The sequence below is a fragment of the Lycium ferocissimum genome, chromosome 5 (assembly GCF_029784015.1).
Source record: "Lycium ferocissimum isolate CSIRO_LF1 chromosome 5, AGI_CSIRO_Lferr_CH_V1, whole genome shotgun sequence".
Taxonomy (NCBI): domain Eukaryota; kingdom Viridiplantae; phylum Streptophyta; class Magnoliopsida; order Solanales; family Solanaceae; genus Lycium; species Lycium ferocissimum.
In genome coordinates this window covers 70,556,353-70,575,706 of record NC_081346.1, presented here as the reverse complement: position 1 = coordinate 70,575,706, position 19,354 = coordinate 70,556,353, and the positions used below count along the sequence as shown (strand labels likewise).

Sequence of the window (19,354 nt, the reverse complement as noted above, 5' to 3'; positions counted from 1 at the left end):
TAGTGATATCAGTTGCTTCTCTCGGCCCGTGATTTTTTCCCTTTTAGGTTTCGACGTAAAAATCTTGGTGTCATTATCGTTCTTTTTTATTCTTGTTGATTAACCATATCACGGTACGACATTATTATTCCGCTGTAAATACCATGAATATTATTTCTGTGGCAGGTTTATTCCCAACAATTTCGTCTTTCATTTCCCCCATATGTGGGATATTCATATGACCAAAATAAGATTCAAATTGATAAATATTATGCAACTTTATTGATCACCATATTTGTTGAACAAAAGCACGAGCTACAAGAGCCATTTAAAACAAATAACACAAACAACGAAAAAAAGCAAAACTATGGAGCTTATTAATTCCAAATACCAAAGTACATGTAGAATAGTGGCTACATAAATACATTACTATTACATCCCGTATTCTAGTGCGTTAAGTTACATCATAGGTTAGTCACATAAGCTCAAAGGACATGATTATGTTTGAAGTTATAAGTGTTTATGTTATGTTCAACAAGTGAGAAGTAGGTGCCGCGAAGGTTGGAGGTTAAACGAATCGGAAAAAAATAAAATAAAATAAGTTTCACTGAGTTTGGGATGTTGAATGGTTCGTATGGAGTTTTGGACATATCCAAGTATGCAAATAAAGAGATCGGTGTATAAAAGTTTTAGGTCTCGAAATAATTTCGCGGATGAACAAGAATCGCAACAAGAAGTCGATCGGTGAACAAGATCACATTGACTTCGGGAGCAACTATATAAAGGGGTTTAACCCTCATTTTCAGCCAAGAAAAACAGCCCAAAAATATTTCCCAACAATTCTAGAAAGTTCTCCAACCTTCCCTCCATTAAATTTCAACGCGAGTTAAGTAAAAATCTTGGATTCGGGTTCCGCCGAGCGTATAGTTACGCTTATAATATTGTGTTGCGGTGAATTTGTGGCTTGGGAGTAAGGCAAGTATTGGAGATATCGCGGTATTAGCGGAAGTAAGATTATGAGATGACGAACGATCCTAAATAAATTGCGCGACGTAGAAGCAAGTTGGAAAGTCGGAGAGTAAGCTCCAAAGGTATGTTAAGGCTAGTCCCTTTCTTCTAAAGGCATGATTCCTTTCTTATGAATCCAATAGGTGTTTTACAAACGTCTCATGATCCCTTTATGTGAATCCATAAATGTTTTCCAAAAATATTTTTATTCCCAAAAGCTAGAAATTCATGATTCATAGAGTTTATGATTCAAAGGCATGACTTCTTTCTTGATAATCCATAAATATTTTCCAAAATGTCCCTATTTTCCGAGTCAAAGATTTATGATTCTATAAGCTTTTATGACAACAACAACGGACATGTTTTTACAATATGAATGACGATGTTAAAGATGAGAATGTTTCTATGATGATTATGATGATGATGATTTTAATTCTAGAAATTCCAAAGTTTATGATGTTAATACTATTATGAGATTATTGAGATTATTTCGTGATTTTCTCAATTTTATTCATTGTTGTTGATCTCACCTTATAATAATTGTTCCCTCAAGGTGAGATATAGCGATGATGATAATTCCATAATGAAAATCGGAGGTTACCGACCTTACGTCACTCCGATGTATTTATAGCTTTTATTTGGCTCTCATGCATGCTTTATATATATGTATGTATTTTCTCACACCGAGCCGCGCTATAGTCGGTACGACACCTATTGTGCAACCACTGATCAGTTGGTATTACACACCGAGTCCCGAAAGGGTCGGTACGTTACACACCGAGTCCCGAAAGTGGCCGGGCACGTTACACACCGAGTCCCGACAAGGCCGGGGTACGTTACACACCGAGTCCCGAAAGTGGCCATACGTTACACACCGAGTATATATATATATATATATACACACCGAGTCCCGAAAGGGCCGGTACGTTACACATATAGTGAAAGGGCCGGTACGTTATGATGATGATATTATATATATGTATGTAAGAAAAAGTTTTTTTTTAAAAAAAAAAGCTAAGCATGCATGACATCCGCCTTACGAGGCATCCGGATGTTCTGTGTTATCTCTCTTATTCCATGTTACCTTCTATATCTATATATGTTGTTATTCATGCCTTACATAACATTAACGACGTCCAGTGTATACGGATGAGCAGAGGATATTAGTAGAAGAACTCGGATTGGCGAGCTCCATTTCCTTAGAGTGTTGCCGAAGTATCTATGTTATGGTATCTTGATTTATGTTAGAGACTTTTTGCATGCAGTCACGTATATCACATGTCTTTTGTAAGCGGCTCTATAAGCCGATGTATCATTATGCATTATGTTACAAATTTCATATGTTTACAGATTTTACTTGATTTGAGAAAGACGAAAAGCATGTTTTTTTGAAAAGCTTTCATTATGCACTCATTTCATGATTTAAGAGTCCAATAAGATTATGAGTATAACGAGAACTGTAGCCCTAAGTAAGGGTCGGGTGCCTATCATGCCCTATCAAAAGTTGGGGTGTGACAATTACTTCCTAGGATAGATAGTAAAATAGGTTTGGGCGAGAGTTAAACCAATTAAGTAGTACAATTGCTACAAGCAAAGTCATAAATGACCATGGACTACTAAAATGAGTCCAAAACAACTCTGCCAAAAATATTCTTTTTTTGCTGCTAGTATGTTGTTGCATTTCCCGTTTGACATGCAAAAAGCTACCATAGGATACTAAAGGACCAGCGGGAATCTCTCGCAACACTTTGACGACTTCCTTATCTGTTCCTAAACCATTGAAGAGTATTCCTTGCTCGCGTAATTCTTTGACCTCCTCAGAGCTTATTACTAGCGATTTCATAAAGTTGACGTAATTTGTTATCTGATGGGCAATTGCCCTTGCCGACTTGTCAATGCTCATCTCATAAGCTATCATGTTTGCATACTTTACCATGTATATGGTGTCGATACGTAAAGGTGGAAGCTCGAGCTGCGCAAACAAGTTGTAAGATTTGAACTTGATTCCTGTGAGAGTGTGTAGGCTAGTTGGCTTACACAAAATGCCTTTTGATTTCAGGTCTCTAACTGACGTTGATACCATCAACTTTTCTTTGTTTTTTTGCAAATTCTGGCGCATCTGAAAGATGCACGTTACAATAAAAAGATGGAAAAACTCCGGCGCATCTAGCTCCAAGGTCAAATTCTTCAGCAAGGCAATGGAACCATGCAGTCATGCCGCCTGCTGCTGTTGCTCATGGGAGGAATTTCCCTCCTGGTTAGTTTCTTAAATTATTTTGTTATCTTTTGTTATGTTTTGAATTTAATAGTAACGTTTTGCAAACTGCAGATTCAAGCTTCTATGGTTATGATATGAACCACTATGATATGGTTACCGGCAATATCTCTACCTCTCTGGAGATGGGGAATTACGACAATGATCAGAAGTTCCCTTCCTCAACATTTGCCTGGCAACTTGCAATCTTGGAGGGTAGTCGAAGTAGCTACAATCAAAGATCTTCCCCTGCTTTTAGGGCTTCTTCAAGCTATTTGCGCCAACTTCAAGCTATTTGCGCCATGGGCATGTTGGTACTTCAGATGACGCATCACAGTTGTTTGCTGAAGGTTACTCCTCAAGACATTCACGGCCATTGTCTACTCTAGGACTGCGTAGTAGCGACCGAAATGGGAGAACTAGGGTATCTAGTGATAGGTACAGATCATTGGCGGCTGGTGATGCAGGTTTCCGTGCGCAACTTGGCATCTTGAGGTGTGTATGCTCATCTTATACAAGAAATTGTCATGTCGTCTTTTTGAAGGTCTTAGCTCCTGTCTAGGCTCCCTATAGCAGATACACTGTCTTTTGTCATCATGACATTCATCTAGTTGTTTTGGTTCATGCCACTGCATGAATGTCCAGTACTTTCTTTTTCTCATCCTCTTATAAAAAGAAGAGAAAAGACATCATTGAGCTGGTAAGACTAAAATATTAACTAAATTTTTGTATTTATTTACCCCCCTTAACAACTTTCAATTAATTAAAAAATCTTTAATATATTCTCTTAAAAGCGCGTGGGAAAAAAATAATACTAAAAGTGGATAGATATGTCATCTTCTAATTGGATGATATATTAAGATTTTTTTAATATTTTATTTTCCATTTTAAATTAACTTTTTCCTTTTCTTTCTTATTCTTTTCCCTTTCTCCTTCTTCCAACCCCCCCCCTCCTGTCTCCTTTTCCAGCCCTCTGTCTCCTTTTTTCCCAATGTCTTTTCCCCAAATTGCAATATTTCTTCTTATTCTTTTTCCATTTTCCTTGGTCGTTTTTTCTCCCTTTTTCACATTTGTCTTCTTCCCAGATGTCTTTTCTCCATTAAACACATAGCCTCTTTCAGGTATTAAATGAGCAAAAGAGAAAAAATGCAAATGAGATTAAAGTGTTGAGAAAAAAAAATTCCACGGGAAAGATTGTGGGTGTAAAATGATTATTTTATCACTGCTTCCTCTTGTTTTTCTGTAATTAAGAATGTTATTGATAGTTTTGGAGTTCCAGGGTTGTTGATTTTTTTGGATTTTTGGAGTTCCATGGTTGTTGATTTTTCGATTTTGGAATTCCATGGTTGTTGATGGAAGAAGAAAGGTAGCCATGGTTGTTGATGGAAGAAGAAAGGTAGCCATTGTTGTTGATGGAGCGTTGATGATAATGGAGGTAAATGACAATGAATTTGAGTTTTCTTTTTTCGTTGCAGCTGGGGTGGGGGTGGAGGGGCGGAAGAAGGTGGGTTTGGTTGTTTGGTTGGGGGTGGGGGTTGGCGTGGTGGTGGCGGCGGCGGTGGTGGTGTGGTGGAGGCGGCAGTGGTGGTGGCGTGGTGGCTGCGGTGGGGTCCATTTTTAATAAAATAATAAAATAGGGAAAGAATGAAGAAGAAAGAGAAAAATTAAATAAATAAAAATAATTAAAAAAAACATTTAATGATAGACCAATCAATTGAGCTTGGTGAACAAAACTTAGATCTCAATTATTTTAAGGGCTAGGGGGTATTTAATTAATGAAAGTTGTTGGGGTAAATAAATACAAGTTAAGTTTAGTTAATAAACTAAGTTTTGCTAAGGGTGGGTCAAATGACCTTTTTCTAAAAAAAAAATGACCTTTTTGCTTCATTCCACAAGAATGTCAAAAGTCTTGTTCTGCTTTACATGTGTGTATACATATTGGTGTAAATTCTTTTTAGTTAAATCATAGATGCTACCAGGTATACTTCGTATAATTCTTTAACTAGCTAATGTTGGGAATTATGTGCTTCACTTTGAAAGATTAACTGGGAATATATATGCATGCACACAGTTTTATGATATTTAGGGTCGTGTCATTAATTTAAGCTGTTTGACTTGTGATCCTTCCTATGTCCAGTCAGTCTTTGATGAAATTCAGTCAGAGCTCCTCAATTTTCATAATTTATAATTTAGTGGATTTATTTTGCTTTTTGGTATTGACACTTGTTTATTCCAATTTGGCACACTGGGAAATACAGATAACTGCAGATGGCAACTTGGTTTTAATATGATGTTTTGGTTGATCATTTCTACTATCTCTGTACATCACCTTCATGACATGTTGAATGTGAATCTTTTGGGGTTCTTTCAGGGTGTTATTCTTCCAGATCGTTCCATTTATTATGGATCCAAAAGCATGTTTGATCAGCATAGGGACATGAGACTTGACATTGACGACATGGGCTATGAGGTAAATGCTGAAACTCTACTTGCAGCTTTGTCTCACTTTCTGTTTTCAACTTACAGCCATTTGCTCAGCTTCGATACTTTCGACTTGACTAGGAACTTCTTGCACTGGGAGAAAGAATTGGACATGTAAATACTGGTTTGTCGGAGGAGCTGATTTTAAAGTGTCTGACCGAGTCAATTTATTATTCCTCAGACCAAATTCATGAGGAAGGAAATTGTGTTATCTGTTTGGTGAGTATTGTTATCTTGTCAGAAATGTATATCATTCAGGTCAAATATAGATATTATGACTTCAAGCATTGTGGATTCTCCTAGATGCTTTTACAATGAGTTTAAATTCTATGCATACACAATCGTGTCACTAATTAAGTAATTACAAGTAAATCTCTGTGATAAACATTACTTGTAACTAACTACACTGATAGTGTAAAAAGTAACTTAAATCCTTTCATCATTATGATTCCGTGGGTTTACTCATTGAGTGTGACTCTGCATTGAGTAGTTTTTTCCACCAGTCTATTAGTTCATATAGAGCTTTTGCTTTTCTTGCGAGTAAGGAGAACGATTGAATTCTAACAAGTGGGCTTTGTATGTGGTTGTGTTTGACAGGAAGAGTATGTGAACATGGATGATGTTGGGACGCTGAAATCGTGCAGCCATGATTTTCATGTGGGGTGCATAAGAAAATGGCTGTCGATGAAGAACGTGTGCCCGATCTGCAAGAAAACTGTTTTGGATGATGACGATATGAAAGAATACCGTGAATATTATTTCTGTGGCGGGTTTATTCCCAACAATTTCGTCTTTCATTTCCCCCATATGTGGGTGTTTCATATGACCAAAATAAGATTCAAATTGATAAATATTATGCAACTTTATTGATCACCATATTTGTTGAACAAAAATACGAGCTACAAGAGCCATTTAAAACAAATAATACAAACAACGAAAAAAAGTAAAACTATGGAGATTATTAATTCCAAATACCAAAGTACATATAGAATAGTGGCTACATAAATACATTACTTCCTAGGATAGATAGTAAAATAGGTTTGGGCAAGAGTTAAGCCAAGTAGTACAATTGCTACAAGCAAAGTTATAAATGACCATGGACTACTAAAATGAGTCCAAAACAACTCTGCCAAAAATATTCTTTTTTTGCTGCTAGTATGTTGTTGAATTTCCCGTTTGACATCCAAAAAGCTACCAACGGAAACTAAAGGACCAGCGGGAATCTCTTGCAACACTTTGATGACTTTCTTATCTATTCCTAAACCATTGAAGAGTATTTCTTGCTCTCGTAATTCTTTGACATCCTCAGCGCTTATTACTAGCGATTTCATAAAGTTGACGTAACTTGTTATCTGTAAGCCCAACCTGTCAATATTGCTCATCTCATAAGCTATCATGTTTGCATACATTACCATGTAGTTGGTGTCGATACATAAAGGTGGAAGCTCGAGCTTCGCAAACAAGTAGTAAGATTTGAATTTGACTCTTGTGAGAGTTTGTAGGCTAATTGGCTTACACAAAATGCCTTTTGATTTGAGGTCTCTAACTGACCGAAACGAGTTGATCCCACCAGTTCTTCTTTGTTTTTTGGAACATCTGGCGCATCATGAAAGATGTACGTGACAATAAAAAGATGGAAATACGTCATGTTAATGAATATTAAGGATCTAATATTGTGATTTGTTAAAACGAGACAAACATATTGTAATATGTAAAGATAATTTTAGAGATTTGTTGTCAAGTTTAATTTAGTAACACAAATTTTTCTTGTGGTTTTCAATATTTGTCTTATGTCCCTTGATTTAATTTTCAAAAATAATCACGTAGGTTTGTTTCCTCCATATCACAACAATATTGAAAGCGTGATTTAATCACGGACACGGACATTGGGATTTAGTTAAGACTAATATCGTAAACCACGAGAAAGATTAGTACAATAAAACCAAACCTCAAAAAAGATCTCTGAAATTATCCTCTAATAAATACAACCCCGTAACAATTTATGTGGCGGCGTTTAGATTCGAGAGTCAAGCGAGTTTTTCTTTGACCACAACTGTTTCATATGCCTTTAAATTGTTAAGTATTGTGACTTATATAGCACTTTTGACGTATGTATTTCAAAATATTTATAGATTTTATGTCCGAATTCATAATCAAGATTTAGAAGTTTGACTCTTGAAATTCAAATTATATTGGGACAGAGGATAAGCAGAAACTTGGGCCGATACTAAGCCCGCTATGCGTGGGGTCGGGATAAGAACCACAAGGATATATTGTTTTGCGGTCTTACCCTACATTTCCAATATAAGGTTTCCACGGCTTGAATCCGTAGCCTCCAATCCACAAGCGTAGCAATTTTCTCAGGCCAAGGTTCCCCCTTCATTATGTTGGGACAGAGGTTCTGCCAAAAAATGGATACGTACCTGAAATACTTTTGGAAGCAGGTTGAGGGGGATTGGTCTGTTGGTAATGCATTAGCCCATCCAGCATCGCAACCAGAGACATATGTTTCTCGCCAACATTGAAGAAGATGAAGACAATCCTCATCACTACTCCCTATTTCAATTGGCCCATAATTAGCCTCCCTTAAAACCATACGGTTGCAGAACTTGCCAAGCAATTCCTTCCAGGACGAGTACTTATTACCTTGGGCAATAATATTACAATCACCAAATATCGAGGTGGCCAACCTCTTGAGAAGCCAGAGCGGAATTTGGTTCTCGAGTAATCTTATATCATGTATAATTGCATATATTGTTGATACGTCAAGTGCACTAAGAGCAGATGTGTAATCTAGCATAAAGCTCAAAAGTAAACACGCATCGAGGAGCATCATTCGAGCTAACTCAGCATCACTATAACGGTCCGTACAACCTTCAACGTAACAATCTCTGATATCCTTGATGCTAGCAAGAAAACTCTTGTAATTGTTAACCACGTCATCGTCCCCTGGAATCAAGCGGTGCATCGCTTTATATTTGTATTCCTCTGTAATTTGAAACTTTGGGTTTCCCTGATGATAAGGCCCAAAGGAAACAACCTTTGGATCGTAAAAATGGTCCTTGTTCTCATCTCGTAAACATGGTCTAACTTTATAAATTTTCCGTCCACCCGAGGAAGATCCCGGCTTGCGCAAATTTAGGAGGACAATCTCATCGATGTTGACAACGTTAATTTCCAAGTTTGGGTTTGGGAGCTATATATTTTAACTCTTTGGATCCAAATCCATTACTCCTACTATATAAGGAAAAGAATGAGGGAATAAATTCTCATATCCAAGGTTACCTTTGAGGTCAATTTAAGTATTTTAAGAAATGAATTGAGATCAACTCAAGTAATTAAGTACAATAATACTGATATTGCCAATAAGTATATGACAAGCTTTACATATTTGTGTGGCTGAAAATCATCTCATAAAGTTAAATTATTTTAAATATAGAAATGTGACATTCTTTTTTAGACAACCTAAAAAGGAAAGTGTGTCACATAAATTGGAACAAAGGGAGTTAGTTATTGAATAGTTAACAAGGCACTTAAGGTAGATATCTTTTTTTTTAAATTATTATTTTCGTATGCTTAATATATTGCCATGTGGTTCTTTAATCTATACTATATTAAAAGCGCGAAGGGTCTTAGAAATGTTGTTTGAACTTTTGCCCTTCATTAAAAGACTCTACAATAGACAAAATCGTAATTTGATATTTTATATTTTTTATTTTATATTTAGGACTTCCAAATTAATAAAAAAATTGACTAATAAATATTTTCTTATTTGAACTTTATAAAACTCCTAATATTTAGGAATTTGACATCAAATAAGATTTTACTTTCATAAATAAAAATCCTAATATTACTTGGACTTTGAAGAATAAAACGTGACTATTAATTCGAAACCACCATAAGCTAACGAAAGTTAGTATGGTAATATTTGTGATGGAATGTCTTTTATTTGTTTAGGTTTACCAATTAAGGTTACTTACATAGAATTTCCAAACCAAAACAATTTCGGATAAGGAGGAGCCGGCCACTTCTACAAAAGAAGTCAATATTTAACATTCTTTATCATAAATTATTGATCGTGTTGATGTTTGCCAAGGTAAATTTTTTGGTGATTTGAAGTAAACTTTCTAACTTTAATCTACTCTTGAAGTTATGTAGTAATAGACACTCGTGTAATCTTATACCAATTGTGAATTGAAAGGTTGTTAGTTGTGATTTTGTTTATGATGCCTCATATGCGATTATACATAAACTTTCTAGCAGCTTGTCTGCTCTTGAAGTTATGTAATAATAGATGTTTGTATAGTTTTAATAGATAATTGAAAATTACTAAGTTATCAATTGTGATTTTGTTTACGATGCTTCATATACGATTATCAATTTAAAATTGATTTATTTACAAATTTTGTATTTCTACAAGTTAGTTGGATCATGTGGTACGTAAGAAAATTGGTTAAACATTCTAACTCGTATCATATAAATTTCTTATTAATTCAAGATTTTTGCCCCGCTTTTTATATTTATAATTGCTAATTGCTATGCCGATTCAAGTTGCTCATATTTTGTAAGAAAAAAATTGAAATTCTTCCTTGAATTGAAAAACCTATAAATGGATGCACACGTTTGTTGCTCCGAAAATCGACACTCTGCCGAAGAGAACCCTTCTTCTAGCGTTGCTCGCGAAGAGTCGCCATAAGATCACCTCCAAAGATCTTTTTTCCTCCAAGTATGGTTTTCTACTCCCCTTTTATTTGTTTGTTACAATTTTGTGTTCATGAATTTGGAGTTTTATTCCTGAGTTTGACATTCTCTTTGTCAAATAAGGATGTATTGACATTGGTTTCTATTGTTGAATAGTGAAACTGACTCCTCTAGCACCAAAATTTGTGTTAAACTAAAATTGGAACTGGTTTTAAAGTCTCTTCCATATTGCCCTTATAAACATGACTAAAGTTTCTAGACTTTGATATTAGAGAATAGAATTGTAGAAGGATGGGGATTAGTAAGTAGTACAGAATGATGCGATTGTTGTTTGGAGATTAGGGCCAAATTTATATTTTAATTCTAATTGATTGAATCATGAGGTGAAACTCCTTCAGAAAGAAAAGAACAAAAAAGAGACTTGATTTTATCTCATATTGGACTAATTTGCCGAAGTGCTGCACAGGTTTACTCAATCAGTATTCATGAATATAATAACTACAAAGTGCTTACTTTACACAGGAACGTAATTACATAGACTTCTTTAACTAAAGAACGTACCTAATGAAATTCATAATCAAAATTTTAAATTATTTACAACATTATAATTTACACAAAAATAAGTGAAAGTAAAGAGAAGAGTATATGATATATTGATAATCAACGTAATTGTTACTATCAAAGAAAAACGATCAAAGTATTTGGAGTTTCACTAATTCTGACCAAGTCGCTAAATGGTTGAAGAATTTTTTTAAACATGCATATATTTAAATTAAGAATGCACAAGCATTTTCATTAGGTTAGATAGATCTTATGTAACCGAAAAGCACTAAGTTGAAATGCATTTCGCCTTTTTTAACCTTCAAAAATAATATTCACATTAAACAAAATTGTTATTTAATTGTTTTCCTGTTTATTAGGATTTGGAGATCGACAAAATTTTGTGTATCAAATCTTTCCTTATTTTATGCTAGAGATAGAGTCCTAATGGACTTTAAACTCTACTTCAAATAATGTTTAGGAGTAATATTTAAGATATTTACTATCTTTAAGTTCTAAAATCAATTGCTATGATTAACCAAAAAAAAAAAAAAAAATCAATTACTATGTAACTTTGAGTTTAAGTCACTACAAGAAAAACGCGAATTACATGGTGATTTTCCTACGGATTATACAAGAAAATTCACAGGTAATTCAATTTCCTACGGATTTTCTTACCAAAAAAAATCCGAAGGAAAAACCTTCGTGGGTAATTATTACATGGGGATTTTGAATCGCATGCGTAAATTTGCATCTTGATTTGAAAATCCCGGGTAAATTACGCATTAGGATTTTAATCTAAATAAATATGCGATTTTTTTGCCAAAAAATTAATAATTCCCAAGATTGTTTTGGTAGAAATTCGTAAAAATAGAAATTTTCTTAAGGAAAAATCCCCATGTAATTCCGCATATAAAATTTCCCAAGTAAATCGGTAGGAACTTTTAGACAACATTAAAATTGTTGTTATTCATAAATCATTACACATTTCTTATTACACCATCCATTTATTTATCACGACACAACAATCCCCTCAGACCAACTCCCACGTGTCCCACCAACCATGCTTCCCATTTTTAGACAATCAGTCCCTCAACTCTATTTAATTAACTCTGTTGCCAATTTAGTTGCTAGAAGTAACAAATCTAACAAAACACGTGCCCCCCACCTCCCCCGCCCAACGCGTCGCTGAGTCGGCACGTGAACTCTGGCTCATCGCTGATAAACTGTAGAATGTTTATGTTCTTACCGATGTGGTACTGTATGTTTATCTAGTATCCTCATTTCTCTGCCTATTTGACCTCTTCTTTTTATCTACTCAATAAATTTTATTTTCTTTCGAATTAAGACTTCCACAATAAAACTAAACAATTCAAGTGAGAGTAAGAGGATTTAATTATGACTATCTACTTTTATTTTAAAAAAGGAACTCTCAGTTACTTTTCAATTTACATTGGCACAATAAATTCTTTTAAAATATATTAAAAAAAATATCATAATTAAACATAACGCAGTGTCCAAAAGTGCTACACCAATTCTATCAAAAAATACAAGTTCAACTATTTTAATGATGTTAAAAGTTAGTAATTAAAATGATGTTTGAAAAGAGAATAAGAAGATCACTTGATACTTAAATATCAACTCTAAAAAGTATAAATTAATATAGTTCAAGTTACATACTATAGTTAAATTACATCATTTTAAATACATGTGGACAATAAAAAATTAGTTAAATCATTTTGATCAAGTCACTTCAATAATGTTATAAGTTAACCGAGAAGATGTTTGATAATAAAATTACTTGATCACTTGATACTTATATTTTAGCACTACTAATATTTACGAATTAATACTAATCATAAGTAACATACTATGGAAAATTAAATCATTTTAAACGGTTGTGAAGAAATAACATATACTCCTATACAAAGTAGGATTAGCTGAATGTGTGACGTGATCGTATCTTTGCTTTGTCATATTATTTTTTGACATCAACAACATCAAATTCTTAATTTTAAATATAATAAGGTTTATGACAATTATTTTTGTACTCCCTCCCGATCTAAGTGCGCTTACTTTTCTTTTGAAACTAAAAGTGTGCCTCTGTTTGATTTAATAAGTTTTCAACTCAGACATTCTACATCATTATAAGTTTAAGACAACAAGATTAAAATTAAAGAGATTTTGGTACATTACACACATCTTTAAGTTAAACCACAAAATTCGAAAACCTCTCTTTATTACTCCTTATTTATGTGCTTAATTAAATTAAAACACATGAAGAATTGAATTTGTACCGGGCCATTAGACAAATTTTCGATCCCAAGTAAATATAATATCATTAACCTTTATATGGGATAAATATTTTAACTATTCTACTATAAATATATTTTAAATATATCCAAGAAATAGAATTTGTATAAAAAATGATTTTAGTACATAGAACCCCAAGTAGATCCTCAATAAATAATCCATAGTAAAGTCGCAGCAACAAATCCCCAATTAATTTCTTGGGTAATAAAACTCTTACATAAATTCTAAGGAAATAATCCCAGCTAAAATTGCATAAAGAAAAGCCCTAGGTGATTCCCTAAGTAATAAAATTGCTAGATAAATCTACAAAAAATAATCCTAGTTAAAATTGATGTGCTAAAAAAAATCCCTCAAGTAATTCCCTAGGTAATAAAATTCCCAAGATATAATTCCCAACTAAATTCGCAACAACAAAATCCCCAAGTAACTCCCTAGATAATAAAATCCTCAAGTAAATCCGCAAGAAATAATACTTACGTAAATTCGCAGCAACAAAATCCCCATGTAATTTCCTAGGTAACAAAATCCCCAAGAAAAAATTCTCATCTAAAATCGCTGCAACAAAATTTCCAAGTAATTCTCTAGATTATAAAATTCTCGGGTAAATTCCCAAGAAATAATCCTCAGGTAAATCCCGAGCAATAAAATCCCCAAGTAATTGCGTAGGTAACAAAATCCTCAGATAAATTCCCAAAAATAAGTCCGCCTAAAAACGCAACAACAAAATCCCCAAATAATTTCCTAGGTAATAAAATCCCTAGGTAAATCCCCAAGAAATAATCCCCAGGTAAATACGCAAGTATAACTACATGGGAAATTTCTTGCCAATTCACAAAGGAAATATAATTTTCATATTACTTGCGGAAATGCCTGCGGAATGATACTTGGGGATTATTTTCCTCAAATAAATCCCCATGTAAAATTTTGGCGCTAAATGGCGCCAAATATACCTGTGGATTTACCTGGGAAAATCACATCCGCAGGTAAATATAATAGATTTTAGGAATTTTTTAATTTCCGCATGAAAATTCACAGTAATTCTCTGCGAAAAAAATCCCCATGTAATTTGAGTTTTTCTGGTAGTGAGTTATTTTTTTGGTTCAGTAAATAACACCGCAAACATCTTTCGGCTCAGTTGAAATTAAATCCAACTTTCTAAGTTTTTTTTTTTCTTCCCCTTTTTCCTTTTCTGGCTGAGCATAAAGTACTTCTATTCATAAGTAGTATCTTATTAGTATTATTTGAAGAAAGAAATGATTTCATTTTTACTATTAAGGACTAAACTTTACTTTTTTTAGTTTAAATTAATATATAAAACAGTTTTTTTAAATGTGACGTTTTAATCATATTAATAAAGTTAAACAAAGGCAGAAATATGTAAAATTTAATTTAATCAATTATTTATTTTATAGAAGATGATTTAAACTCTATAGTAATATGAAATTGGAAATTAAGCACAACTATCAAAATATTGAAATACATTTGTTAATGACTTTTACCACATAATCCTTCCAGATAACTAAATTTATGCGTGAAATAGTAATTATAACAAAAATTATCTCAAACTTGATCAACTTTACATAGTAAACTCAAACTTTAAAAAAAAAGGCATTTTTTTTTTAAACATGAATACAATTTAAACTGAAAAGTATTTTGAGAATTTGAATTCTTTCAAATATGATTTTCAGTAAATAATTTTCAGCAAATAGGTTGTAAATAGACAATGACACAATTTTTAAAAGTTTATCCCGATTCATGCAAGTCACCTAAAAAATTACATACTTTGTAACCGTTTCTAATAATTTTTTCTTTTAGAATCTTTAGTTTTTTAACAAAGTTTTAATATTAAAAAATAGATAATTTTTATTTGGATAATTTCTCTTATATAAAATACAATAGGGGTGAAGTATGCTGAGCTTCTTATACATAGCTATCTCTTAATCCTTGCGGCTATGGATAATGGGTCAATTGGCGTATATATCGATTGACGCGGTATAAACGTGCAACGCACGTACGCTGAAACTAGTAGAAATAAAATAGGGAAAAGAACGTGTGTGGCCCCTCAAACCAAAATAATTACCCGCCCATATTCACATTACTTCGTACCCCAGAAAGAATTAAAACTATTTACCAGAGATGCCCCCAAATTTATGATACCAATATGGTATATAAATATACTGAGATGGTATCATGGAAGACTGCTTCAGTCCTTCTCTTAGTCCTCCATGATACCATCATGGTATATAAATATACTGAGATGGTATTATGGATGATCATGTTCATTTATTCAAAAAGACACACTTTTCTCGAAAAAAACCTCTATGATACCATCACCTTATATACATATATTGTGATGGTATCATGGAGGACTGCTTTAGTCCTTCAATGAAACACTCCTCGGAACCATGGTACTATCGTGGTATATAAATATACTGAGATGGTATCTTAGAGAACTACTTCAGTCCTTCTCTTAGTCCTCCATGATACCATCATGATATATAAATATATTGCGATGATACCATGGAGGAAGGAGTTTGGGCAAGGGGGTACGTCGGGTAAATAGTTTCGGCCGGTTGGGTGAGAAGGTAATTAGTTTAGGAGGGGCATGAGGCGAATAATTATTTTATATTTTAAAAGTATTTGGTGTTTGTTTTCCCAATAAAATATGGCATAGCCACATTTTTATAGTCACTTGAAAAAGCCCATGAGGGCATTTGCGTGTGACACATTTTTAGAAAATAGCAGGGAATCACACTCTAGAAATTTCAAGGAAAGAATAAAGTCTTTTCAGTTGGTTCTTCTCTGAAGCAAAGGAGTGACTCTCTTTTTGTTGGTTGTCTGAATAATCACTCAATTTCTAGTAATTTGTTATTAAAGTCACTTATTTTTCTTTTGTGTTTTAAAAGTTATTTAACTTTGTCTAATTATCTTTCATAGTCATTTTAACAGGAAATATAATTTTCGATAACGATTTAATGACGTGCTAGCCGTAACTTTTATAAAAAAGTTAAAATCAATACTCGGGTTTAGTTAGAAACCAATACGACCCGACCCCATCTCTTTGTGGATCGGCTCTAAAATTAATAAAATACTTCATTGCAATCCATTGAAATGTCATATGAAAATTGTTGAATACATCTGAAAATTTTTACTTTAGATTCAAAGATTATTAATTTGAATAATACTACTTAATTACATGACTTGCATAAACTCTAAATCGGCACCCAAACTGTTTTTATGGGTCGGATTAGGCATTGAGTCAGGTTTAAGGTGGGTTGAGACCTAAATAAATTCAAATACTGATTTTAATTTTTTTAATATATTTTTTTTTTAAAAAATTACAGTTGACACGTCATTATAAAAAAATGTATTTCCGGCTAAAATGACCACGAAAACTAACTAGACAAAGTTAGATGACTTTTGAAAAACAAAAAATAGGTGACTTTGATGATCAATTACTATTAGTTGAGTGACCATTCAGGCAACTAACTCTTTTAACTTTAAAGTAGTAACTTTGCCAATAATAACTATATAGCTACATATTTAATATATATATTTTATTATTTTATGACTATTATATATATATTCTACATTTTTTGATAAATAATATATAAGGTTAACAAGGTAATTAATGTATTTATATATTTTATTATTTTCCTATAATGGCCATGTGGTTATAAAATAAAAATAAAATATGGCATAGGCCACATTTTAGAGTCATCTGAAACAGCCCATGGGGGCATTCATGTGTGACACATTTAGAAAAAGGAAGGGAATTACACTTTAAGAACTTCAAGGAAAGAATAGAATAAGCCTTTCAGTTGGCTCTTCTCTGAAGCAAATGAGCGAGTCATTGTCTTTTTTTTTTCCACTCGATCAACAACATATATTTTGGAGCCTCAATTAATATAATCAAATTACGTCCCGCATGCCTCATTTTAAGGGGGAAGCGCCCCCTATAAATTTTTCTCATATCCAAGAGTCGAACTTGAGACCTCTAATTAAAGATAGAAAGATCTTATTCAATTACTCAATAGCGACGATGATTTAAGGATGATTTAGGCTAAGGGTAATTTTTCATGTCGAACCCGAGACAACCTATCCCATCACGATCGTAACGCAATAGAGACGACGATTCAAGGGTGATTTAGGTTGTCTACTTCAACAATATTTCACCATTCTAGAAAATTCATCAAGAACCTTAAGAAGATGGGATTTAAAAAATTGTTTTCATAGATGAACCTTGATAGTTTGAACTATTAAATTGATGTCATTTGAATATCAGGGGTTAACCCAGAATTTTACACAAGCGAGTTCAGTGAATAACCACATTAACCGACAAAAAAGGGTAGAATCCAACCCGACAAGTGAGTGTCCAACACTTTAATTTTTGGTTCATAATGCTACCACAAACTAAACAATTTTTATAAATTGCTCACGAAGTTTAAAATGTTTAACAAAATCAATTTGCTTTAAATAACGATGCTAACAAGATTCAATCTAATTTAACAGTTTTATTTCAACAAATGTAACACTTTATTGACCTTTAATAAAAAAAAATTATTTACTTGACCAATTTACATATTTATTAAACTCTAAGAAATTTAAAAAAGTTGTAAATATTTTTCTTATTAATAAATAACAACATTGTTAAGTATTTTATATATTATTATTTTAGTTACGGAAAGGGCCAAAAATATCCCTAACCTATGAAAAATGACTCACAAATACCCTATATATCTAAAAATACTCTCAATCTTTTTTTTTCCCTCAAAAGTACCTCTCACACTAACATCCCAAACTTGATGTCTTTTTTAAAATTTAAAAAGCCACATGGCTTATTATGATTGGCCATATAAATTATTTATTAAAATAATTAAATCCATCACTATTGAACCAAATAAAATAAAAAGAACAAAATAAAAAAATGTCCATTTTTGTATAATACTAGTTTCTATGTACGTGTCTCGCACGTAAATTTTTAATCAATTATTTATAATATTAATTACACTAACCACACTTATAATATGCTCAGTTTCCAGTATTTTCATGGCGGGAGTGGATGAGGAAACAAAGAGCAGGTTGCTGGAAATAACGGGATTCAGCGTGGGTGATTTTCCTATGAAATATTTGGGTTTACCTCTTTCTCCTAAAAAATGGAATAAGCTCGATTGTCATCAACTCAGTTTAAAAGTAACAGAGAAGATCGTGGCTGTGTCTACTAGGCATTTATCTTAGCAAGTTACAAAGGTAAATTCAATCTTGTTTTCCCTTCATAACTTTTGGGAGCTTGTATTTATTTTGAAGTGCAAGGCTATTGAGTGAAATGTAGGGAGTTGTCAGGGTAGTAGTGAAGATTCTAAGAAGGTTGCGTTGGTAGCATGGAAAAGCGTGTAAGCCAAAAATCGGGGGACCGAACATTTAGGAAATGGAATTTGGCATCAGTTGGGAAGTTGATATGGCTGCTAGTGACTGATAAAGAGGTGCTGTGGGTGAAATGGATCCATGGCATTTGTATGAAGCCCGATGAAGACATGTGAAGCCACCATCCCCCGGGTGGGTGCAGTTGGTACTGGAAAAACTTGAATAAAATAAAGCTAAGGATGCAGCCGTGGTTTATGAATGGGAGATATATGCTTACCAAGGATGGCGAAGATTCGGTAAGGCGATTAATCGTACGCATAATGAAGGGTATCGGAGTGTCATGATATGATATGGGGTAAACTACTCCAACCTAAGCATCGATTCATCTTGTGGCTAGTAGCACAAAAGAAATTGTTGACCAAGGATCGAATGCTAGGTATGGGAATAGTTTGTGACTCTGCGAATTGTGTGCTGTGTGACAAAGATGAAATGGAGGACCACACACATTTGTTTGTGAAGTGTGAATGGTCCAGGGCTGTTTGGAGGGACATCGAGCAATGGATGGGGGAACAGATTCCTCAACAAGACACTATGCAGACACTTAAATTTATCAAGAGAAGGCACTGGTGTAAGATGAAAAGAGAAGCCATAGCTGCTATTCATGGTTCGCTAATCTATTTTACTTGGCAAGCTAGGAATTGGAAAATATTTAGG

General features: G+C 33.5%; 3 protein-coding genes across 3 annotated transcripts in view; 2 read left to right on the top strand and 1 right to left on the bottom strand.

The window, feature by feature from the left end:
- The window catches only part of LOC132057268 (UPF0481 protein At3g47200-like), a 44,022-nt gene that overhangs the window by 8,303 nt on the left and 16,365 nt on the right, over positions 1-19,354 (bottom strand). The window lies entirely within an intron of this gene.
- On the top strand, positions 2,651-3,711 carry LOC132058519 (uncharacterized). Its single transcript, XM_059450995.1, has 2 exons — positions 2,651-3,244; positions 3,317-3,711. The coding sequence occupies exons 1-2, from the start codon at positions 3,202-3,204 to the stop codon at positions 3,628-3,630; spliced, it is 357 nt and encodes a 118-aa protein (XP_059306978.1). The 5' UTR covers positions 2,651-3,201; the 3' UTR covers positions 3,631-3,711.
- LOC132057269 (probable E3 ubiquitin-protein ligase HIP1) lies at positions 5,131-6,827 on the top strand. Its single transcript, XM_059449789.1, has 3 exons — positions 5,131-5,711; positions 5,804-5,941; positions 6,320-6,827. Exons 1-3 carry the CDS (start codon positions 5,529-5,531, stop codon positions 6,590-6,592), a joined length of 594 nt encoding a protein of 197 aa, XP_059305772.1. The 5' UTR covers positions 5,131-5,528; the 3' UTR covers positions 6,593-6,827.